Source organism: Myiozetetes cayanensis, unplaced genomic scaffold (assembly GCF_022539395.1).
Source record: "Myiozetetes cayanensis isolate MyiCay16 unplaced genomic scaffold, myiCay2020 scf2-11, whole genome shotgun sequence".
Classification (NCBI taxonomy): domain Eukaryota; kingdom Metazoa; phylum Chordata; class Aves; order Passeriformes; family Tyrannidae; genus Myiozetetes; species Myiozetetes cayanensis.
Window position 1 is genome coordinate 57,775,159 of NW_026087411.1, and position 24,370 is coordinate 57,799,528.

Genomic DNA, 24,370 nt, shown 5'->3' on the forward strand with positions numbered 1-24,370 from the left:
TCTTACACTGAAAGCTGAAAGCACATGAGAAGGGACCTTTGCAGAGAGGGAAAAAGGCCTTTTTGCTCCTCCTTTTCTGTGCACTGAATGGTGTGAAGGCTGGTGTGTGACTTCAGCTGGGAGGACAAGGTAGGCTGCTGGTGAAGTAGCAAAAAGGACTGGAAGGCACCTTTGGGGCTCAGCCCATACATGACTACACTTCCATCATGGACCTGAAGTGTGCTCTCATGAATATCAGTCTGATCTTCAAGGGCATCAACTTAGATTTCTGCAATTTATTTTCAAGCTACTAAATAAAATGCCCTTTTTTTTTTTTTCCTGGCAGGTTGCGTCTTCTTGTTTGTTTGTTTTGTTTTTTGGGAATTATTTTTATCTCTAGTCTTCCTAGGTCTGACTGTTACTCAGCACTTGAGCCGCATGAGGCTCTGCAGGTCTGCCCAATTATTTGCTGTGCAGCATAATGCACCAGGGCTTCAAAGTGTATTCTCACCTCTCTTCTTTTAAGACAAGTGTGAAAAAACTTGTTCTACAGTGAGCACTGTGGGAGAAGGGCAGGTTTTGCACAAAAGGTGCAGTAGGTCTCCCACTGACTGAAGCTGACCAGGACTTGGGTGTCACTAAACGTGTGCCTTGAGACCACAACGTGCTCAGTACTTAGTGTTTTGTGCTGTGTTCCTTCCACTTCCTTAGCAATCAATGAGAACAGAGGATTTTGAGGCTTTCTATGGTGTGCAAAACCCTATTCCTTACTTATCCAAGTGCACTGGGAAAAACCTTCTTGGCTTGACTGTTGCCTTTAAAACCACCACCAAAACACTAAGGACAAACAAGACTAGGAGACCATATGGTTTAAGTAAAAAAGAACACACTTTATTTATCTACAAGGCAGTACATTGTTGTATAAAAAATTAAGTGCAGATGAAGCTGCACCAAATGCTATTAAGGCAGCAAATTCAAAGGCTGTTATAAAAAACCAAAACAATAAAAAAATAAAATAAAATCAGTGTTTTGCCATATCAATAAAGAGTTGATACGGCAGTACAAAGAACCATGTATTTCTAAGAACCTGATTCAGTACACAAGACCCAAGTTAGGGAACAACTAGCTAGACATGGAACAAAAGAGACAACATGAACAAGACAGTGTTCTCCCAAACATATGAAGGTGCAATGCATGCTGTTACAAACCAATGAGAAACAAAACAACACATCCAGACAAAAAAAAAAATCTCCCATGAACAGTGTTCAAAAATATTGCTTATAAAAAAAGGTTCAAAAAAGATAAATGATGTAAAAAAAATTAAAACAAAAAGGTCTGAAATGCTAGTGCATAGTCAATTAGCTAACATCAACATTTCTTTTCTTTCCATAAAGCTCTACTGCTCCTTTTACACTAGCAGCATGTCTACACGCTAAGGTCTGTAGCAGCAAAACACAGTATTCATTTGGCATTTACAAAATTAAATTACTGAATAAAAATATATTTTTTCTCATAAATCTATGTTTCATACAGTAATATTTTTTAAAGCAAGCTAATTACCCACCCCCCCCCTCAACAGAAACACACAATGTATAATGGTCTAGAACCAAAACAGAAAAGAGTATTTCAAGAGGCATGGGTATTTGAGTATTCACGATCTTGATCGGTTTTCCCCTTTTGCACAGACAAGCGTTTATAGTAATGCTTTTCACTTCAGTATTTTACACCAATGCATTTTGTTCAGTGACTTAAAATATATCTGTTTGAGTACCTGCTCTTTTATTATTAAAGAAAAATAAAAAAAGAAACAAAACCCCACCCCTTGGCTAGCACATCACTGAAATAACAATACTGGTGTATTAAGTCTGCTTGATCTCAAAAAGTACAAGAAAAATTGTCTTTATTATAAGTCTGCACTTAAGATCATTAATTACTGATTCAAACTCAATACCTAATAATTTAGGCAAGTATCATTAAAAAAAAAACCAACTCTTAAGTTGGGCGAAATCCAACAAGAATATATATGCTGAGTGAGTAAATGCACTTTGTGCTGCTCCCAACTGTTGTACCACAACAAAGATAGGCTCTTCTCCCATTCATGAAAAGTTTTCATGCAGAGGAACAGGAATTTCCCAGCAGAGGTGAAGTGTTCTCAAAACCATAATGCTTCTCTATTCGTCAACCTTTTCACATCACCAGAGTCCGGGTGGGGAAGGTGGCCATGTACTTGCGTGCCTGATCCGTCAGAGCCATCTGATCTTCGATTTTCCCACAGGATGCTGACTCCCAGGCGTTGTTCAGATGCTAAATTAGAAAACAGAGAGATTTGAGTTGCACGCCATGTGATTTATCCATAGTCTCAGCCAAAGCCAGGCCCACTTCTAATTAACTGTTGCATGAACATGCAGAAGTATGTTGTCCCATCTCCAGAGAAACTGAAAACTCAAATCTCAACACAACAAGCAAAAAAAAAAATCACCTCTGCTCCTCAGTTAGTGATCATACGGACAGGCAGAGCAGATGATCTGCACAGGGGTGCAACACAAGAGTGAGGATCATAATCTCTGTGCTTCTCTCTCACAGACAATGTCTTTTCTATGAGGCAAATCTATAGCCTTGCCTTTAATCATTCCTTTATATGACAGGTCTAAAAGAGAATATACTTGGCAGGTGGACTTTACAGTCAACAGAGCACAGTTGGGCTAAAGCCCACAGTTACAATGTTCAGTGCTATGACCATGCACAAATTCCTGCTGAACCTCTATTCCAGAAATACAGCTGTGCTGTCCTCGAGTTCCCTAAACAAACCCAACAACCTTGACCACACAGCCAATGAAAAATCCCGTGCTCAAGGCTGCTTTCACCTGTGCACAGTGATTAGCACGTGCCCATTAGCTCCGCTCCTCCAGCAAAGGAGAAGGGGAGGGGGGCTCGACTCTCAGCAGAAACAGCATTTTAATTATCATGTAAGCCATTTCACTTCTTGTGGTATTTATGGAGGTTACAGACACCATTTAGTATAATGTTAAAGTGAGATAAACATATCTGCAGAGGGCTGTGCGCACTGTATTTATTTACTCACTACACATGTGAGACGTTTCTCATTGCCTTGAGCTATAAACAGTAATGAAATTTCAAAGCTCCTGGAATTTACCAGTATACACACACTTCTTTTTTTTTCTATTGAACTCTTTCACTTACCCATTGTGTCTGCTTTTCCACATTGAGAATAAGCCCTGAATAACAACTCTATTATCACACAGAGTTTGCTGTATGAGTACTCTGCATGCCAAAAATGCACACAATTGTGCTTAACAGAAAGCTGCCTGCCCACAAGGGGTCCCGGTACTGCTGAATGTTGAGGTGTATGCTCAAGATTCACCAATAAAAACAAGTCAGAAGAAACCCTTCTGTTTTCCATTGCTTTCAAAAAGGATCATCTTTGCAGTTCAATAACTATGTTGTTCGATGACATGGCCAATGCCTTCCCAACATCTAGAACACTGTGTGAAGCATAATTACTGGACTGCAAACCATCTGCTAAGAGCAGAACTGTCCTGGTGTGCCCATGGCTCTTTATGCTGCTAGTTGCTAACTTGGCAAGAGGATCCTTAAATTATTTTCTGGCCTAAATGTTTAGAGAATGCTCTCCTGACTGTAAACACTGTTATCTGAGACATACAGATAGCAAAAGGCTGGGCAACATATGAAATATAGATACTTTCACATAACATGCCCTAATCAGGGCACTGGTACAAACACAGGGACCAAGGTTCCCTGCCTTGGAGGGCTTAAAGTCTAAAGAGGGACCAAACCAGTGAACAATGAAGCAGAATGACCAACATGAGGGAAAGCACGTTAGTCCTCTGTAAACTTCTGCTGGGTTTCCCTAGAGATGGCTTTCTCTTCTCTGTAGAGAAGTACCAAATATTGTCTCCGCTCCTGATGCCATTTTCCAAGCAAAACTCCTGCTGAGCTCCTGTGGGAGTTCCCTATCCGAAGAAGAACCAGGTCAGGCCTCAAATCATTAAGTTTCTGCAGCTTTTTATGGGAAAGCTGCATCTGTGAGGTGAACAAACATGCCATACACCTCTTTTCTAGAGCAGTTCAATGCAGCCTGGCTGTATACCTTGTGCTGTGGCTCAGACTAAGGCACATGCCACAGCCAGAAAGCAGGTGTGACATACTTTCTGCATGCCGCAGACATGCATGCAACACGCCACAGCTTCTTTTATGTTTTGGTAAACAGCTTCCAGGGGAACTTTTTCAAAGGCACCTACATGAGCTGGGAACCAACAAGCTCCTATTGATCCTCAGTGGGACTCAGGCACCTGTGAATATTTTCCCCTACTCTTTTAGAGGTATTTGTATCAGGGACCAAATCAATGCCTGGTACAATGCCACTGGTTTTACTTAGAAGTTGAATTTGATCTGTACACCTCAAAAACAGTTGGTAGTTCCAGAATATCCATCATTTCAACACGAATATGTGTCTGACAGGTACTTCCCTATGATCCCCCAAAGCCTCAATGCACTGGTCTAGAAATGAGAGATCAGCAGGCCCTTAAATAACTGAAAACATGTAAGGAAAAGTCCATTTGTCACAGTACGTCAATTTTTAAAAAATAGAAGTAACTTCAGGTAAGGAGTGTCCCTATTTCATAAATTAGGCTTAATCGTTAGTATCTACACTGGTTCTTTGTATTAGCAGCCATGTGCCTGGTAGAAAAAAAATAATAAATCTGTATCCTGGTATCTCCAACATCTCAGCAGGCTGCTACATGTCACTCATTCCACTGAGAGCCTGGTCTTCATTTAACCTGATGTCAGTGTGGCAGAAGCTGCTCAGGCAGGCAATAACCCTCTGCCCTCCCACTGGGCTTGGCCACCCTGGGGAGAACTCGGAGGTAGATACAGCAAGTGACAGGAGGACCAGCTCAACCCCACACTTGAGCCTGCTTCAAATGATTTCAGTTTTGCTGTAGGGATAGCATGGGAGAGTATCCTCACACAGTTTTGACCCATGTATTAATTTTCCCAGAAATGCATTACACTAATTTTTTCCTCCTGTGACAAACTTATAAGAAGAGACTATCTTTGTATCTCAGTGAGAGCTTTGCTTTAGTGAAGAAAGTAGAATTTGACCAAAAGTAATGTTTTCTGATGTAGCATATTTACTAAGACAGTTTTCAGTTCTACCCTGGGGAACTGAGAGAACATTTACAGTGGGTATTTTTAATAAACATTTTCTATCTGAAGTCTTGACTCTTGGCAGCCAACACAAAACAAAGTACAATGCCTTTGCCTTGCCAGCCCTGCAGTGCAGTGCCAGAGGCACGTGTGAAAGTCATCCTGACGCAAGAAGATTTCCTTCCCTCCTTGGCAGGGAATGCTGGGTCCCACGACCCAGGCAGAGCACCCTGATGGGCCTGGTCACACACAGCTACGGGATCTCTTAGTAAAAAGGATAAAAAGGGATGCCACAATGTCTCCTTCCATGCCAGGTTCGCAGCAAGTACTAACAGGGCTGATACAAGACAGTAGCAGCGCCCCAGAGAAAGCAGTGCTCCTCAAATGCATCACAAGAAAAGAGACCCAGGGAGAAAGCTAGAGGCACACAGGAAAACAGCACAGAAACTCCTGTCAGAACACTCTTTTTGCAGAAAGCTCATTGCATCCTCCTGATCACATTTAAAGTCTCAACTCTGCAAATCAATGGATGGAAACACAAGAGCTTTGTAACCATAAGCCAAAAAGCCTCATCCAAAATCCACCAGAACTGATAGACACGTGTTCATTGATTCAGTGGATTCACCCTACTTAAATTCAGTCATTTAAGAGTGAGGTGTTTGTTTTGGCACCTAAATTCCCAGACATTGGGAAGTGAAAGGGATTTCCACAGTAAATTCTTCCCATATACATAATTTTTAAATTGCCTAAAAGAGTAGCAAACTAGTTATAGTTTTGCTGTCAATTAGAAGAGTTTAAGCCTTTTCAGCCAGTACTTCCAGCTGTATTTTTCTCTTCTACACACAGCAATTTCTCCTCTTAAGTTAAATCAGGGAGTGGGGGGAAGAAAAAGGTATACAACTACAAATTTCCACAGGATAAAATTACAGACCCATAGTACAATTCCAGCTACGTAATTCTCCCTAGCCCTTTTTTTTTTCTTTTTTTTTTACTTCAATAATCCTACCAGTATATCCTTCTCCTGGCAGTAAAACTACCTTACTTATCCTGTAATATGCCTTCAACTGCCCTCAGGCAGATGTGAACTGTAAACAAACCGTCAAAGTTGTAACTGGGACATCCAGTTAAAGCACTTTAAATAAAAACTTGGACCACCTAAAGAAAACAAGGCTGGAGTAAAGGAAGAAAAGATTGTGGAAAGGTGCTTTTCTCACAGAACTTGTCCTGCTGCACTTGTAGCTGGGACCGCCTTCTCACGTGCTGATCTCTAGAGCTTAAGAAAGCTCCTGTGTTACAACACCTTGTGTGTTAGGAACTGATGCCAAAACCAAACATCGCTGCAGTCCTGCAGTACTGAGCTCCCAAACTGATGAAAGTGCGGCAAAAATCCTCGGGCAAAGAATTGTGTTAGGAAATAGGTTTTAAATCTCCACTTTCCTGGCAAGTATCTTCAGCAACTCCAAAGTTAGTGGTTTTACACACATTCCCATTAATTTAGCCAAGCTGTGCTGGCATTTATTAAAAAAAAACCAAACCTAAGATTTTTAAAATATTTAGAGCGCTCAAACTATTTGAAGATCTCTTATGTTTTTCTGCTGGATGTATTTGTTCCAAAAGATCCAAAAAGATGGATTTGTTGCCATTTTTCCCTTAGATTGCATGGTATGGATAGTTTGTAGAACACGCCACTGACTGAAAAGAGGGCTTGGAACAGAAATGTGATACTCCTTCTGAAACAGTAAAACAGTGTCCTAAGCAAAACAATTTTTCAGCAGAATACAATGAATATCATGTAGAATAACATGGCTTTCTGTTCTGTAAGGATGTAGTACCAAGAGCAGCCTTTTAATTATCAATACCAGACTAATGAAAAACTCAAGAGACCATAAATGAATTCTACTTCATATGCTAAGACAGAGCATCATATGCCAAGACAGACCATTTCTGCTCATGTTGCTAGTTCTCCCCTCAAGCATGGGACAGACTTCTCCTAAACTCTGGGGCTTTCCCAGTTGCTCGGAAATACAGCTTGCTAAATGTGACAGAAGAAGAAGGTCCAACTTTTCAGCTTTTATAAGCATGATACCAGAGCTAGAAAAAGCTATTTGACGGCACATTTAAGAGCTTAACCCTGAAGCCCTTGCTTAGACAAAATTCCTGCTCAAAGTGTGTTGACTTTCCAGGTAAGATTAATGGATGGGATATGGAAGTGGGCTAAGCATCTGCAGCTCACACTAGGATATTCAATCCCTTCCCAGATTTTGTCCTTAAGTAATTTTTTTTTCCCACAAATCAGAACACATTGCTGCAAATGGGTAATAGTTAAGTTGTCACTTTTGTTCTTTCTGAGAGACCACCACCAGCTTAGGACAGCTCTATCTGATCTGTTTGCAATGTAAATTCTGCTGCCCTGGATGGAAAACATGCAATGACTGATCTGTAACTATGAAGCTCCTCTTGCTCCCTCACCTGTGCCAAGCACAGCTCTTTCCTGTACACATCAGTCACTGGTGAGAGAAGGGGCAACACAAGTGAGGGAAACCCATGGGGCTACCTTCCCTTGCTGTGCAAATCTCAAACACAGCATGCTTCCCCCTCTCCCTTGATTAAACAAAGAAGAGTACTAGATTTCAAGGTCTTCTTGCCCCAAAAAAGCAACGGAGGAAAACAAGAGAAAGCTTGCTGCGGCAGGAGATAATGCTGCCTTCCTGGACAAATTATCTTTCAACCAGCTGCAAATGAAATAACATTTCACTTTTTAAAATGAGAAAATTAAGCTTCATGACAGTTTACACTCTTGAAAAAAGGTTAACCAAGTAACTGTTTTAAAATCCTTTAAACTTACTCTTTAAAGAAAATGGTTACATAAACCACTGAAAGTCAGGAAATTCGAGCTGAAACGTGTCAGTCTGTGGTTAAAAAATGGAAAGTGACAGGAGCTAGGGGTTGAAGAACGTTCTCTTTAGCTTGCAGGGCTTCTACCTTGTGTTGTTTCCTTTGTTACTGGGGGAAGAAGATATCAAAGCAGTGCTATTTTCTTAAAAGGTTCCATTTCATGGTGTCTTTTGATAGCCTGCAGGTTTGGGTGGAAGGTCTGTGATTTAGCCTACTTTTCTATCTGTTACAATGTCTATGTTAGGATAGTTTGTATTATGTACCGCTACTGTTACAGAACATAATGTGAAATAAAATCTAACTTTTACATAGGGAAGGCCAGAAAGAGAGGTTTTTTATGTAACCTCTTACAAGGCACTATTCAAGCACATGCTCAGTATTGGAGTAGGTTATCCCAAAATCTTAATCCTTAGAAAAGTTGCTCATAAGGTCAGAACCTCCCTGCCATGTAAGTTACAAAAATATAGGATGGAAAAATACAGGTTTTAACTAACTCCACCAATATAAAGCAGAAGTATTTGGGATCTGTGCAATGGACTATTAAGTCCACCCCAAGGAAACATATGGGTTTGGGTGAGACATCGCCTGTTCCTGCCAGCAAGATAATACTCAACGCACAACCACGAGATTTGTTGAGTAGGACAAAAAAACTGGCTGAACCTTCACATCTTAGCAGAAAGATCTTATACACAACTACCTTTACATCCAATGTCAGAGAGAGACTTAACCAAGGGATTGAATGGGGATCAAGCCCAAACTCTTCTTGGGTCTAAGGGGCCTTCTCCTCCCATTGCTCTAGTACAACATTGACACCACCACATCCCCAGTGCTGTTGTATGCAGCTACCTGACCTCACATGCCAAATTGTGCAACATGCTGTTCCTCCTAAGTGATCATGAATCATTTTGTGCTATCTGATGCGGTCACCAGCTATTATTTACTAAATTGCATATGATCAGTTGTGTATCCAAAACGCAGTAAAAAATATCCCTGGAGATCTGTTTGAACACTTGTTACTCTTGCCTTCTTTGGAATTTAACAGCAAAACCATAAGTAATCAAGCATTTTGATTGGTTTATTGCTACCCAAATATCTTTATGTAAATGAAGAGCAAATTACTAAAGCAGTGAAAAATACTGTGAGCTGGTAAATATACTGCCTCCCTCTTATATAAGTTCAAATTTAAAAGAAAAGGGAGTTTTAAAACACAAGCATATTAAAAAAAATAAGTTCTGTGCTCTCTTTCTTTCTTTCTTCCCTCTTCATGCACAGATCCCAAGGTGCAGAGAGTGCTATAATTCTTACTTGGACTGAAGACAATGAGAATTTGCCTAAGAACAGTTGGATCAGGTCCAAAATATTAACAGTAGCAATGTCAACATATGCAGACAAAATTAAATTTCACCCAGATCAGCTTCCTCGTGTTTCAAGTCTATTTGCATGGAATCAATGGATTTAGACCACTGTTCACATGTGTGTCCATGCATGTGTTCATGTATGAGGCAATATACTAAATTAGAAACTGGGAAATGTAGAAAGCATAAAACAAAACATGCCAAAAACTGATTATGTACAAAATGCAACCAATCAACAAACATAAACACTAACCTTCTCCATCGCTTTGCACCCTTTAGACATGCTATGTCCTCATCATACAAGCCCATTTGCACTGGGGTGGAAGAGGAGAAGCATTAGGGACAGAACAGCAGCAGTTTTTGGTGTGAAAAAGGGTTAGACCACATATCTTTTCTGAGCCTCACGGGGCCAAATTTTTCCCCTCTGAAATGAAGCCAAGCAGCCTTACCATCACTTTTGACCACGATACCAAATCCAAGTCAGAGAGCGCAGCCATCAGCAGACAATACTGCATTATTGTAAAAAGCCTGAATTTCATCCTGAAAAAGCTGTCTCTGCCACCATTAGAGAACCCCCTAGTCTTCATTTAAGATTATATTTCAACTGAAAAGGTTAACGCTTCATCAGCAGAGAGAACAATTTTACCTTCATACTAGTACAACAAGAAACTGCATACTAATTATTAATTTTGGGTCTTTTTACAACTACTTTTTCTTTCAGTTCAACACACTTTAAACTCTAGGATGAGTTGGGAAGTCCTTTTTAACTCAGTTCCAACTTAAGAAAAAGTCCTCTTTATCCAAACAATGAGAATAGCTGACTTTTAACATGCTTTTCCTGAGAAAGGACTGAAGAATTGAATCCAGAATGATCCACAAATTGACTCGTGTAAACTTCCTGAACAAAATCAGCATGAGTGAGGACAGAAGGTTAAACAAGCCCTTTCATTTACAGCAGCTTATAAAGAAATTATTTTTAGATAGCAGGAAATATAACACTGTTACACCAAAGATCAAAGGATCCTATTTTACAGGCACCTCAGATGCTTCTTTTTTATTACAGCCAGAGTGCAGGCAACTACCACTAATAGGACAACACACACAATACACTGTTTAGCTACCTGAAAATGTTGCCCTAAACCTATGGAGTAGCCTGGAGTTTGGCTAGGGTCACAGGTCACAGCTGGCATGCTGGCAAGGCAGCAGAGCTGAGGCAGATGTCCAGAAACTTCAGCAACTCCCTGCAAAGTTGGAGACCTAGGCTCCTTTGCCATGACGTGGTCTAAATTCAGTCCCTATGTACCTGCCCTAGACCAGGGGCAATGGATCTTCAAGCCCTTCTCTCAGCCATCTACCACAGTGTAGCTAAAAAAATCGAGTTAATGAGAAAAGAGAAGATAAGCAATAGAGAGTATGAGTCTTTGGCCCCTACAGACACCCCTGTGCTGAGGGGAGACATAGTCCCTGCTCTCCAAAGCTGTTTTTCATCAAATGAATCTGCAGCGCACAGTACAAGCCTACTGCATGGCAAACCGTGCCAAACGGGGACATGTGTAAAATTTTATTATCTCCCTTTTTAATGCCTGGGTAGAAATGTTTAATCAAAACCAGCCGTTGTTCATTCCTTCCTACTGTAAGTAAACCCTAATGTAAATTCTGGAAAGAGGGAGGAAAGAAAGGATTAGCCATGTGGACTATCTGTCTGAAAGTCATGAACTACCGAGTTACAATTTCCTTTCTGACAGTGACTCACCCTGGGGAATGACACGCTTTCCTTTAATTCTCCCATGTGGAAAAAGGCTACAAAAATCACATTAATCTACCTCAAAAATAAGGGTTGTGACGGAAGGATAATTAATCACTACCTACATTCTGTTTTATTTTCTGAATGACTTGTTGTGGGGCCCATCTAAAGTCCACAAGAGCTGACAAAACAGCTACTAATGACTTTGGTGGACTTTAGATCAGGCCTTACGTAACAGCTCTGTTTTAAAGTGTAGCAAATGTAGACGTTTGTTAACACTTGGCAAAAACACAGATACGTAAAACCCAGCCTCACATCTGTCTTACATTACAACAATCACACATTTAATTAATTTCAGAGGTGCCCAGATGTACAGCTGGTCATAAGGGTTAAAGGCCCCTTCAAACCACCAGTTACAACTGCATTTCTGGACCAGCCTCAGCCAACACTCAGGGAAAGGCCATCCTGGTGCTGGCCTGGATGGGCAACACTGGCCACACCTGTGTCAGGCAGTGCTAGAGCCTTCTCCTCTCACCCCTAGGCCAGTGCCAAGTTCTGGCCACCACCAAACCAATCAACTCGCCTGCTCTCCAAAATAGCAGTGCTGCCTACAAGAAGTCCATAGAAAAAAGCCTCTGGCCCACATTGATTCTCAGTCCTACCAATTTAACACTGCACCCCACTGAGTTACAACACCCCACACATGGCGCTATGGCCCATTTAGCTTCCTGGCAGAGCTGAAGCAACTGTGTCCTCATGCTCCACAGGTAAAGCGATATCCTCAGCCACATTCATCTGAACATCTCATTCTTCCATCCTCAAAACTTAAAATCAGTCTCTGAGAAAACAATATATATATGTGTGTATATATATTTATATACAAAGGATATTTTTATCAAAGAATAGTTACCTGCAGAGGACTAGCTAGTGGCCTGTTTCTAGGTACTGCAACTGTTTTGTGAAAACTACCATCCTCTTCAGACACAGGCATCTTTAAAATGGAGCTGGTAAGAAGATTCTGAACAGGAAAAGAAAAAACAAACAAACAAACAAAAATGGTTTTCAGCAACTAACAGGAACAACCTGAATTCAAATGTATTAAAAGCAAGCTCAGCCAGACTGCAGAAGTTGTCGCACTGGGTAGTCACAGATGGGGAGCAGATCTCAGCCTGGGGTCCCTGGGACTTGGCTTTGCAGGAGTATTGCCATGTCCAAAGGTTTTCCACCCAGTGAAACTCCCAAATGCAAGAATAACAGTAACATTGAATAGTCCCAGGAGTCCTGGCAAAGCAGAGGAAACCACTTTCATGCAAGGTCTCCTTTGCACAAACCAAGAGAGACTCTCTCTTTCTTTTACCAGTTTTTAACTCCACAATCTAGACATTTCTGTACACAAGTGCAGGTGTCCTCCTAGTGCAGGCCTTTCCCAAAGTCCGTGGGCTGCAAAATGACTGCAACTTCCGATACCTTCTATAGGCATTACAGTGATCTAATCAAGAGTGGGATTTCACCTTTTATGTTTAGTACAGGAAAAAGATATAGAAATAATGAATAATGCCTACCTGTGAAGAAGGTCAGACAAAATATTTTCACTCTTGCATATAAGAACTGAACAGAGATGTAAAACTAAAAAATTATTTGATGGTGTGAAAACTTACTGGCACATCTTCCATAGCAGACCCAGGTGCAAAGAGCTGAGTGTTCAGGTTTTCTCCTTCCCAGTGATTTGAGCAAAAAAAATTTCCACCTTTATCTGTTGGAGACTCCACCTGAAAGCAGGAAAGGCATAATAACAACCAGTACCTAAGTGACCAGGAGATTTCTGTCAGTTGCTTAATAAATTGAACAAATATTCTTCACAGTTGTGTCTAATGTCTGTTTACAGTAACATCTTTTATAGCACCCTTGCTCTTTGAAGACGAAAAAAAATTAAAGGTCCTCAAAAAAATCCCCATCTAATAAAACTTTAAATACTTGCACTCAGTGCTCTGTCAGTATTCAGGAGTTTAATCCCCTAGAAAGGATTGAGAATATATGTATTTTTAGAACTTTAGTGACAAAGTAATATAATTCAATGTTCTCAAATGTTCAGGTTTCTAAGTCACTCCATGGAGCTTGGTCCCCATGGGGTTCTTCTATATTTTTCACCAATGTTTGAAAGATTCAATCCAAATTCCTATCTAATTTTTCTTTTCTTTTTAAGTTTCAAACGAAAACTGCATTAGAACAGCCCAAGCAAACCCCTGCTGAAAACAGCAGAAAGACTTCTATGGAAATCAATGGGAGATGAATTAGGCATGCCTAGTATACTATATGGAACCGACACTAAGATCTTGGGGCTCACATGAAAGAAAAACAGACACAGCTATTTAACAGAAAAGATATTCGTGGAAGTTTCTCAGAAAGAGTTCTGAATTAAATTGCCTCAGGTAAGTTTGAGATTTACCTCTTGTTTGATTTTCTTCAGCAAAGGGGGTCCACTTTCATGTAGCCCAGCCACTATTGCAGATTCCTCCGACTCCTGCTTGATAACATCCTGCAGATCTTCTACAAGATGAGTCGGAGTTTGAGGCTGAAAGGAAGAAACGTTATATCCAAGTCCCAGAACATCCCTCTGCACTAATATCAAAGCAACTTTTATCATTGTTTCCTGCTTACCAGCATCTTCAAAGGACCGTATTTGATTTCCTGAGCTGCAAGTGCGTTTTTGAATGGAGTGGGTGTTCTTGGAGAGCTTTCTAATATCGACCTCTTGATTGCTGGAGTTCTGAAACTTCGAAAAGAGGGAGAGGAACTTTAAAGGAAGATGCTTGGGAATACTACCTCTTTATAGAAATATGTGCATACAGGCAGTGGCTGTTGTAAGACTTGGGGAAATATTTCCCTGCAAGCCTATAATCCATTTTGCTTTTCTGGTAGAACATTTATTTTACTGTGATAAGGTGTAATGGCTTTATTTTAAAAACTGGTCAGCCTATATGCATGACTGTTCTGTATAAATAACCTACCTCCACAGTCATGAAGTGGAAGTTTTACTCCAAACTAAGAAAAATCTGAATGAGTTAGCAAACAACTCTGGAAGAAGCATAGAATCATAGAACAAACCAGGTTGGAAAAGACCTCTGAGATCATCAAGTCCAACCCATACCATCTAGTTTCAAACTCCCTGCCACAGGCACAGACACCTTCCACTAGATCAGGTTGCTCTGGGCTTCATCCACCCTGGCCGAGGACACATCCATGGGGCAGCTTCAGCTTCTCTGGGCAACCTGTTTCACTGCCTCACCACTCTCTCAGTAAAGAATTTTTTCCCTGTATCTGGTCTAAACCTGCCCTCTTTCAGACTGAAGCATACACTGACCCAGCCCTTTGGTTGTATGCAAACTTGAAGAAATGAACCCTCATGAGTCCAACAAGACAACAGACTTACACATGGTTTTCCTTCTGAGCTTTGAAAGTTTGCTCCCTGTGGAACGGGGCGGTACCTGCCGTCTTATGGCCACATACTGGTGTGGAAGTAAGTGCAGGGTTGTCCAGGTTCAAGTTTTCATGATTGGATGAGGTGTTTAAGAACTGCAGGTTAGGAAAGAAAAAATTAACAGGAATATCCAGATTACACAGCTGACTTGTTAAGATGACACCATTGAACAAAAGAAAAAGAAATTATTTTCTTCTGACTGACATGAGTCACTGTCCTGGCCCTATGATGCGAGGAGGTGTATCTGGGATACCTGACTGCACTGTGACAAAATACTCAACAGTTTGGCTGGAGCACTTAGGAAGCCAAACCACGCAATTCTAGTGAGGGAAGTTCTAAAGAAAACGACACTCAGTTCCAATGAGAAACACTTTCTACCACTCTAAGAGACAAATCTTAAAAACCTGATTTGGATTTTCTCCAAATAAATTTTAATTAAGAGCAGTGTGCTCAAGTAAGAACTGGGTGAAAATGAATAAAGTGATGTTTCAGAAACAAACCCACAGGAAACAGGGTTAAATTCCACAAAGATTTACATGGGGAACCTAGGGGCTTTTAACGCAGTAAATGAAGTGTTTATGATAGGAAAATAAATTTCCTATCATCTCCCTCAAAACAAAATGCTTCGTTTTCACAGCATAAAATGAGAACTGCCACCTGTGATGGGTTAGTGGAGTGTTTTGGAATAGAAACAGCTGACCGAAAAGGAGGCAGCAGTATTTGTTTGGATAAAATTGCCCTTGCATGTTTCTATCTAGTTACCTAAAATATTGTTTCTATTTCTAGCATCTACAAATCTGTGGGCATAGTGATATCCTCTACTCTGATAAGAACTCAATGTATTACCTTCTAGACTCAACTTGCCACTTTATAAAAATGGGATGTCTAAATCCTAAAGAAAATCCTGCTTTCACTGCATAAATGACATAGGATTATAATACCTAACAGGTAACAGAAAATAAGTGGGAGATCATTACATTAAATCTTTTGCTATCCTTCATGAAATAGTGTTTCTTTGACTTCAAAGACTAAAGCAAAACCAAGGCAAAACAACACAAACAGACAAACAAAAATCCAAAACACTTTTAAATAGTGCTACAGCTGTGAAACAAAGCAACCATTATCAGGAATTTGGAAATGCATGCCAAGCCATTTTAACAGGCCATTTTCTTCCTCATTCCTATTCCACTCCAACCCACATGGCCTGGGTTGAGGATGGCAAGTGTGATTTGAATTTTCTGGTTGTTGTCCGTTTGTCTCACAACCTGAATGCTATTTAAATGCAGTTTGGGGTTTTCGAGGTCAATGAATCATACTGTAAGTGGACAGAGATGGAAAGTATTACAAATGATCAGAAATGTTAAACTCTAGTAGTTGGAGTTAGCAGCAAGAGCAAAGCAAGAAATCTCATTCCCCTAAAGAAATGATCCAAAAAGGAAAAAAAAGGAAACACAAAAAACCAAGCCCCACAGATGAATTTAAAAGAAGAGAATCAACAGTTAGCTTGTTGATTAACTAAACTCAGTGGTGAAGACTAAGAGCAGTGAGAAGATTCAAACACAGAGTGAAAATCAACAAGAACAACGGCAATTAGTCATTTGTTCCAAAGGATTAGTTTCTAAATTGTTAAGACTGGGGTGACTTTTGAGAATTTAGTAACATCTGTGCAGAAGTCTTGATCTACCTGCGAGGGAGAGAAGGGCAGGCTTTTGACAGGGGAGCGCTTAGGAGGAGTTGAGCTGCTGACGTCAGCTAGGACCAAGGTGCTACCGTGGCCACTGGCTAAGGGGCTGGAGTGCCCTCTCCTTTTGCGAAGAAGGACCCACGGAGCTGCACTGCCCTGTGAGGCAGATAAGGTCTTTGGTGAGCTGAGAGAGCCCTGACTTGACATGACTTGACATGCCTCAAATTTGACATGGCTCAAATTTGGGATGGAGTATTCTTGAGGTCTCTACAAGAACTGGCCTCTCTTTGCTGAAGCTGTGCAACTTTGCCTGAGGGAGCTCTGATAGCTAAAGTTTCTGTGTCTTCAAAGAATTCAGAACTGCTGAGATCACCCCATGATGAAGGATTCTGAAACAACGTGGGAGGTACGGAGGTATAAGACAGTGTATAGTGCCACCTCATGAAAATACAGTGCTAGGATATGCCTGTAACCAACAACAAGTAGTTCCCAGTTCCATTCAGCCTGATCCTGTTTATGTGAGTAGTAACACCGTGAAGACTGTGTTTTCAATACATACCTTGATCACATCAAACTGTCTAACATTCTAATAGTGTTGCTGGCGCTGAGTCCCTAAAGAATGAGTCACATTATGTCCTCATTATCTATTTGCCCAGTGTTTTCTGCTTGGTATGAAGATGGTGCCTTTCGCTAACAAAACGTGCTCTAAACCAAAACTCCTAACCTGCAAGCCTGCTCTGGATGTGCTGAAAGGGACATGATGCTGCATGAAGCAGACACCTCTGCTGCTGAAGGATGTTGCCACCAAGAAACATATTTCAACGTGCTACTTCAGTATGTGTATCACCCCAGAGAAACAACAAGAAAAGGCCCATGTCAATGTCAGTCAGATACTTGGCATTTCAATATGTGTTTACAGTCCTTCACATATGCCAGGTCAAGCTCCTTAAACTTTGAGAACCAGCTACTGAAGCTAAAAAAAAAAAACTTCTAGAAAATGACGGAAATACACGAGCAGCCACACATAAACCTATGGCATGTATCACTTCAAATATAAATAAGTATCATTTCCTTGTTTAAAATCTTTCACAGTGTCTCTGATTTTATTTTAAGGAGACTTAATGTTGAGAGATCGTTTCAAGCTCCTACTGTACAGCTTGCCAAAAGTCATGTTCCCACACCAAGGTGTAGCAGGAAAGGGAGACACCCACAAAAAGCATATGCATCCATGCTCGAGGGCTTCATTTACGAGCAGCTACACTTTGTTATGTCAGGAGCTAAGCTTCAGATCCTGGAGCAACTAGAAATTACTCGGAAAAAAAACAACAAACACATTTAGGACAGTCCCAGTTCCTCTCCCCTTACTCTTTCACCATGCACAAATCCACCTGAGGTGGCAAGTCTACTTACGGAGTCTATTAACTGGAGTGTTTCTGCAAATTCTAAGAGATTCTTAACATTATCCAGGATGTTGCTCTGGTGAACAATCATGCACCGTGCAGGGGATGCACTTTCCTCAGGTAAGCAACCGTGATCCACCGGTGGAGATGGAGTACAGTGGTGATGTTCCCCCAAACAGGAAACAGGTGCACTGTCACCACTGGTCCTGCTACTGTCAGCAATTGTGGTGCTGTGCCAGCCAGTGTAGTTTGATGTGTGGTTCTGTGTCTAGAGGAAGAAGGAAAAAAAAAAAGAAAAGGGAGGGGGGAAAGGCAGAAGGAACTTAGCAATGAAATTGCACAAGGTGTCAGATGCCACTGGAAGAAAGATAACAGTTGCATCATCATCTAAAAGCTTATGCCTATGAAACATTTGTCAAGATGTTTCCTTTCATCAGTGCAAGACCTTGCTTTAAGTAATATTGGCATTGTATTTGTTATCCCAAAGTTACCTTGTAATTCAATTCCAGGATTATAGGCATATATCATTACTAATACATTATCAATTCAATCTGTGTTCCACCAAGAATTCAAAAAGTGTCTGCAAGTCTTTTTCTGTCAGGAGCAAGAAACAGCAGGATTTCCCTACTGAGCATTCAGCACTGTAGAAGGCTAAAGGGTTTAAGAGTTAGAGTTGCTTTTGTCTGCTTATCTCCTTGTCTTCTGCTATCCCTGTCTAATGCTACAGCTTACACCAATGCAATGAAGAGGCTGTCAAATCAATGTGGTTAGGAAAGCAGAAGAGCAAATTAACAGAAGTTTCTTTCCAGTGTGATCATGCAACAGAAGAAATTGCAAAACATTAACTAAAGTTAAAAGTGGCCAAACTAACGTATCATGCATGCAGCTGTTTTACTATTAATTTCAATATTACCCAAAAAAAGAAAAAAAAAAAAAAAAGAATCTGCTGGCTATCACCTATCTTCAAGAACGATTTTGGGATTCTTGGCTTTGGTGATGGTGTTAAGTAATTACGTAAGGGTTTTCACACATTAACATCCAATGGCATATACAACAAAGTGTGAGAATTCAGTAATAGCCAGCACTTGCTCCACACATGCAGTTATGAAGAATCTAACATTATTTGGAGAAGTAAAACAAACTGTCAAACATGCACCAAGTCTGAAGCTTATAAAGTTTAAAAAACACAGCTGAAGGAAAGAATACAACAGAGAAGAAAAATCTAATGCACAGGCACTACATTTTCATCACATGAACCATTGCACACTTTCAGAAACGCAGATCTCATTGATTAAAGATCTGTAGGATTTTTAATTTTTGTACAGTCATTGTGCTTCCAATACTACATCATGTTAGAGACCCCAGTCCTGCTCCGACTGTGCAAAGTAAAACACCTGCAAATTGTTTGTTTGTTTTTAATAGAAGAATTTATGAAGCAAACGTAGATTATATGTGTGCTATGTTTCATTGTTTCAAAACTGAAATATAGAGCCTTGATTAGTACTGGAGGCAGAGGGGGAGTAAAAAGTTAAAAAGACAAGCACTGGGGTAAGGCTGCTATCCCTCCATCCAAGCACACGGTGACAATCTTACTGGTAATGCCTGCTGCCCTTTCAGTTCATTCTCAGTCGACATTAGTAGCAACTCTAATTCCTTTATTCGTTTTTCTTTCTCAGGGTCTTCATCATTATAGTGTCTCTGAAATTAAGAGTTAAGGGAAAAGAAAAGATAAAGGTCTGATAGGATGTAGCAACTAAAATGCTTATGGCTTGCCGACCTGTGGTTATAACAGCCAAATTAGATCCAAAGATGAAAAAGCATCAATTGTGCTTTTCACTACCAAAGTCCCTGCTGAATTTCAGTATAGACATTTGAAATGGAGAAAGTGAATGCTATCACACCAGATGTCAACTACCGTGTTTTAAATCCACTTCAGAAGGAGCAATTATTTGCCATGTTAGAAGTCCCCCACCTTCCCCATTTTCTCTTTTCACCACACTTAATACATTAGAATGTTTCCTTAATATACAATATCTGCATTTACATTTATCAAATATTTAAGAAATTAACTCTTGAAATGAGGTTTAAGTTATCTACCTGGATAGCTGCAGCAGCTGGCTGAGGAACATTGACAATATTTACATGCAGTGCTACTGGATATGGGATCTGACCAGGAACCTAGGCCAAAAAGCAAAAGACACTAAAAGTTAATACTTCTATCATCTTATCTGCTTGCACTGTGAATTTGTGTTAAATATACTTTGGTTTTAGGTACTTAATATTTACAATCTATGGAGATGAAATAATAAAAAACCTAACAATGTTTACAAGAAAAGTAAATAGTTTTTCAGTAATATGAGAGTGAGCATTACAGAGGAAGAAAGAAAATTCATATATGAAATATTTACCCTTCCTGAATGAGAAAAGATGAATAATTTATAGACGCATTTGTAAATTGAAGTGAAAAAAGCAAAAGATGCAATTTATTATCATCTAAAACTACAATGCAAATGTCTGAAGCAGGAGCCCGTTTCATTATTAATCATTAATTGAAAAGGAATCTGATTAAAAACAATACTTGTTTACTTGGTTCCAACAGGCAACCCACAAACAGAATATTACTGAAGGGAACGTGGGAGACTTTGACATAGAGCACAGAGCTAGCCAGATTCAACTGATTTTCAAGAAATTTAATATTCACCACACTAAGAAATACATTAACTGCTTACAAGGCATTAAAATCATTGTACCCAATTCCAATCCCTGAATCCCATCCATTTGAAATGTACATGTTTTCGTCACTGACTGAAGTAAAAGTCAAAGAAGTCCTCATCTGACATCAACCACATAAAAGTCCCCCAAGACTGAGAGGACACCTTTCACGATCCTCAAAACCAGGTACGCCTAAATTGCACCCATCTATTCAACAAAGCAACCACCCCCAGCACATCTTCTGGCACTCACGTTTTGTGGCTCAGAGATGTGGTAGTAGGGGTAGTCACTGCTCAGCGGGGGCTGGCCAGCTACTGGCAGCTGGGCAGATGGCGATGGGTTGTGAGCAAAGGCCATCAAGTGGTTGCTCTTCTGAAAGCCAGCAGCTGCTGAGGAGTGACAGGCTTTGGAGGACTCCTGCAGGTAGCCCTCCTGCTCAACCTTTCGGCGCATAGTGGAATTCCAATGGTTCTTGATAGCATTATCAGTTCTGCAACAGAAATACATACACTTGAGGAGCTTCAAAAATGAGCATTTCCTATTCAGACAGGTCAATAGGCAGGGAACTGCTGCTGGCATTTCTATTTAAACCCTGAACTCTTCTCTGACCTTCCTCCTTCCCCCCCCATTACAAATTCTACTCTCAACTTCTTGGGAAAGAGGCTCAGTACAAAAGTTAGTGGAAAAATAAATATGGGCTAAGGTTTTTTATGTACTTTTTAAAAGCAATCTCTATGCCTTAAATCCTCAAACTGTAAGAAATTCAGCTTCACCTCATTCCCATGAGATGAGGTGACAGCAAATGCTAACACCCTCTTTGAGGCTAGCCTAAAGGATGCCAACATCATCCTTCTAGGTGTTAATATTTCAGTGGAGTCTTATGGTATCTCACTGCTGGAAAGAAAGGCTGTGGAGAACAGCTGTGAAAAGACTAACTTCCAAGCAACTTTTCAGCAGGCAACCTAGACAATGACAATACCATGCTGTACATAAAAATTCAGTAAACAAAGATGTTGGGATTTTTCTTAGATGCAGAAAAACTGAGATTCAAATTCTCACATACATGAGTCAGAAAAAGCAAACTTACCAAGTCTATGAGATTTTAAGAGTATGCTTAGAAACAGCTCCTCTATTTAAAAAACATCACCACCACACAGTATCATTGAACGCAGTATCTGTGATGTGCGGAAGCTACAAAAATATTTCAAAAGGGCTAATTCCTTTCTTGTTTTCTTCTAGAAGGTGAAAGCAGCCTAGCTAATGCCCGCTTAAAAGGCTATCATGACCTTAGGCATTATATTTAGGTCTTGAAGATGTTTTACCAAATAGCAGGAATAAAAGTAAGAAGGAAAACCTCTTTCTTGCTTACATTATGTACCTTATTTCCTTGCCTACAGTTTGAGTCACTTTTAATCACAATGAATAAGACACTGAATCTTTGAAATTAAATGCAAGCTGTGCCTAAGCTTTCAAAAAGACAAATATTTCCAGGACCAGAGTTTGTGGAAGTTAGTTTCTCCTGTTTTATACATCAATTTTTAACAGGCTGAAATCATCTGGATGATTCAGGAGCAATTACAAAAGTTGAAGCAGCCTTCTCTTAAAACATTTTGAATAAAGAGACTGGATTTCATGTTGAAGGCATACCCTTCACTGAATGTATATTACGTTCCCCTTGTAGAGCCTGATCCTTTAAATCTGAACCTTTAAATTTTGAGTTATCACAGGCAGAAATAAGACTGCGTGGACATTTAGGAAGCTGTTACGGTCTTGCTCTAGTTACAGGGTCTTTTTACCTATGACAAACATTAAAAGAATGTAAAAATAGCGTACTGTTCCATGTACTGACCAAATAGTGCAGTTCCCCACTGAGAAAAATGCACATCAGTGTCACTGGCTTCCCAGGTTTTGATTCCAAAATTTTTCGATTTACAAAGTACAGCCTGAGGAGACCGAAACAGACTGCTCAGACCTGCAGCTTTTTCCTTTTTTCCTATTTAAGAGCTAAAGGTATATGTCATTACCGTCCAGGCAGCAACTTTGCAATCTCTGCCCATCTGTTTCCCAGCCTCTTGTGTGCCTGGTAAATAATTCTATCTTCCTCTTCTGTCCAGGAGGTTTTCTTCACTTCTGGGTTCAAATGGTTGTGCCACCTCTCCCTGCACTGTTTTCCAATCCTTCCCTTCAAATGCTTAGCAATGACAGACCAGCGCTTTGGACCGTATTTCTGCACGAGCTCTATAACCTTCAAAGAAGGACATAAAAACTGCCTGTATTTAATGATGCATAATGAATCAATGAACTTTTTTCTGTGGTGGAGCAGTATTTTCAACGACATTTCTCAAAACTGCCACAGCAAAACTAACAGACAATTAAGGCTCCCCACTTCCCATTCCTACTTTTACCCAAAAGGAAAAATCTAGTAATAGTTAAGGCATTTCTAGACTGCAATTCTACATTACAGTGCTGTAAAGCAACATTAAATTAATTTATTTGCATAGTAAACTTAGAAAGAACTACACAAATACAGTCTTCCTCTGGCCACAGTAGCATTGAGACCACCAAAGTTTCCAGGAGTTTTGCCCCAACACAAAAAATCTGCTAGTAAGGCATTAATCAGTCAGAAAGGAAAACTGATTACCCTTTGATCCTCTTCTTTAGTCCATGGACCTTTAATAAGTTCTGGGTTTAGTACCTTCTGCCATCGGTGCTGGCACTGCACATCTGTCCGATTCTAGTGAAATGTAAAATACACAAAGTAGATAATTCTTGAGACAAGACGAATGTAGAGTGAGAACGCTCTTATTCAGGTACACTTGTTCCCAACACATTTCACTGGTAACTATGACTACCAAAAAACATGGAGTGATACAGTAAGTCTGAGAAAAAGGTGCTCAACTATCAGTTTGCTCACTGAATAGATAGACTTCCATCGCTTCTGCAGTGAGGACTGTACCACCCAAACTACACAAACTTAATCTTCCTCATCTGCACAATAGCTGGCATGCTTTCCTGTACAGTTTCAGCAACAGCCAAAGTGTTCACAAAGCAATGATCTTCAAAACCATGTTTACAATTCACCAAACCAATTTTTTTTTTTCATTGGGCTGAGACATTTTGTTTCAGTGTCACATTGAGAATCTACTGTGCAAGACCCCACCACCCTCCATTTTTGCTTGTTCAATTTTTTTCCAACCCTTTTGGAGAAGTGAAAAGAAAAAAAAATTGTAAGGGTTTCTACAGTAATCTAACTAAATTTTAAGGTCTCCATTTGTGGAGGTTTTCTATCTCCCGCAAAAATGTAACTATAAAGCAACCACTCCCCTTCCCCTTTATGAGGGAAACCTCTGATAAAGAGTTGTCACTAGGCCTGGAAGCAGAAACCAATATCCACTTACAGGAAGGAAATTAGCAATGACTTTCCAGTCTTCTGTGCCATTCTGCTCCACAAGCTTCTTCAGTTTCTCATCCTGAATCATTAAAAGACCAGACATAATTAATACTGCCATCTCTTATAATGCAGAAGAAATAATTTATTTTTTTAATTTGTCTTTCTAGTTTTTTGTGCATCTACTTCTACTTCCTCAGTGTACCAGAGGGTGGTCTGGTGTTTGAATTGAATACTTTCAATTGAATACTTAGAATTGCCTAAACCAGGAGATTTTTCTACTCCAGTGGATTTTGGAAGGTTCTTCATTGTGCTGCAGGAGAAAGACTGACTTCTGTGCTGTTCTTTGACTCACATTATACATTCCCATTTTACTGCTCAAAGCATTGTAACTGTTACTCTTGGATTGGACTTAGAACAGGGTATGGATGTTCAGACGTCAGGCCTCAGAATAACAATGCAGTTCAGTAACACTCAGGCACCCAGATACCTGGGTACTTCCAAAAATCATAGCCTTAACTTTCATGTCTTGCAAGTAATGGGAG

At 40.1% G+C, this 24,370-nt stretch overlaps 1 protein-coding gene across 7 annotated transcripts in view; it reads right to left on the reverse strand.

Annotated features, from left to right (window-relative positions):
* Nucleotides 1–846: 846 nt before the first annotated feature.
* The window catches only part of MYB (MYB proto-oncogene, transcription factor), a 28,675-nt gene continuing 5,151 nt past the window's right edge, over nt 847–24,370 (reverse strand). The window contains exons 3-17 of one of the 7 annotated variants that reach the window (XM_050316816.1): nt 23,836–23,907; nt 23,079–23,171; nt 22,462–22,682; nt 20,690–20,927; nt 19,823–19,903; nt 19,328–19,423; nt 17,736–17,993; nt 16,597–16,714; nt 16,326–16,534; nt 14,594–14,736; nt 13,822–13,936; nt 13,610–13,735; nt 12,822–12,932; nt 12,074–12,181; nt 1,237–2,283 (exon numbers count right to left, since the gene is read on the reverse strand). In XM_050316816.1, coding sequence (XP_050172773.1) covers nt 2,167–2,283; nt 12,074–12,181; nt 12,822–12,932; nt 13,610–13,735; nt 13,822–13,936; nt 14,594–14,736; nt 16,326–16,534; nt 16,597–16,714; nt 17,736–17,993; nt 19,328–19,423; nt 19,823–19,903; nt 20,690–20,927; nt 22,462–22,682; nt 23,079–23,171; nt 23,836–23,907 — 2,106 coding nt within the window. In that variant the 3' untranslated portion in view covers nt 1,237–2,166. Of the gene's footprint in view, nt 2,284–12,073; nt 12,182–12,821; nt 12,933–13,609; nt 13,736–13,821; nt 13,937–14,593; nt 14,737–16,325; nt 16,535–16,596; nt 16,715–17,735; nt 17,994–19,318; nt 19,424–19,822; nt 19,904–20,689; nt 20,928–22,461; nt 22,683–23,078; nt 23,172–23,835; nt 23,908–24,370 lie in introns of all 7 variants that reach the window. The other 6 variants (XM_050316818.1, XM_050316815.1, XM_050316819.1 and 3 more) reach the window with 6 other exon arrangements.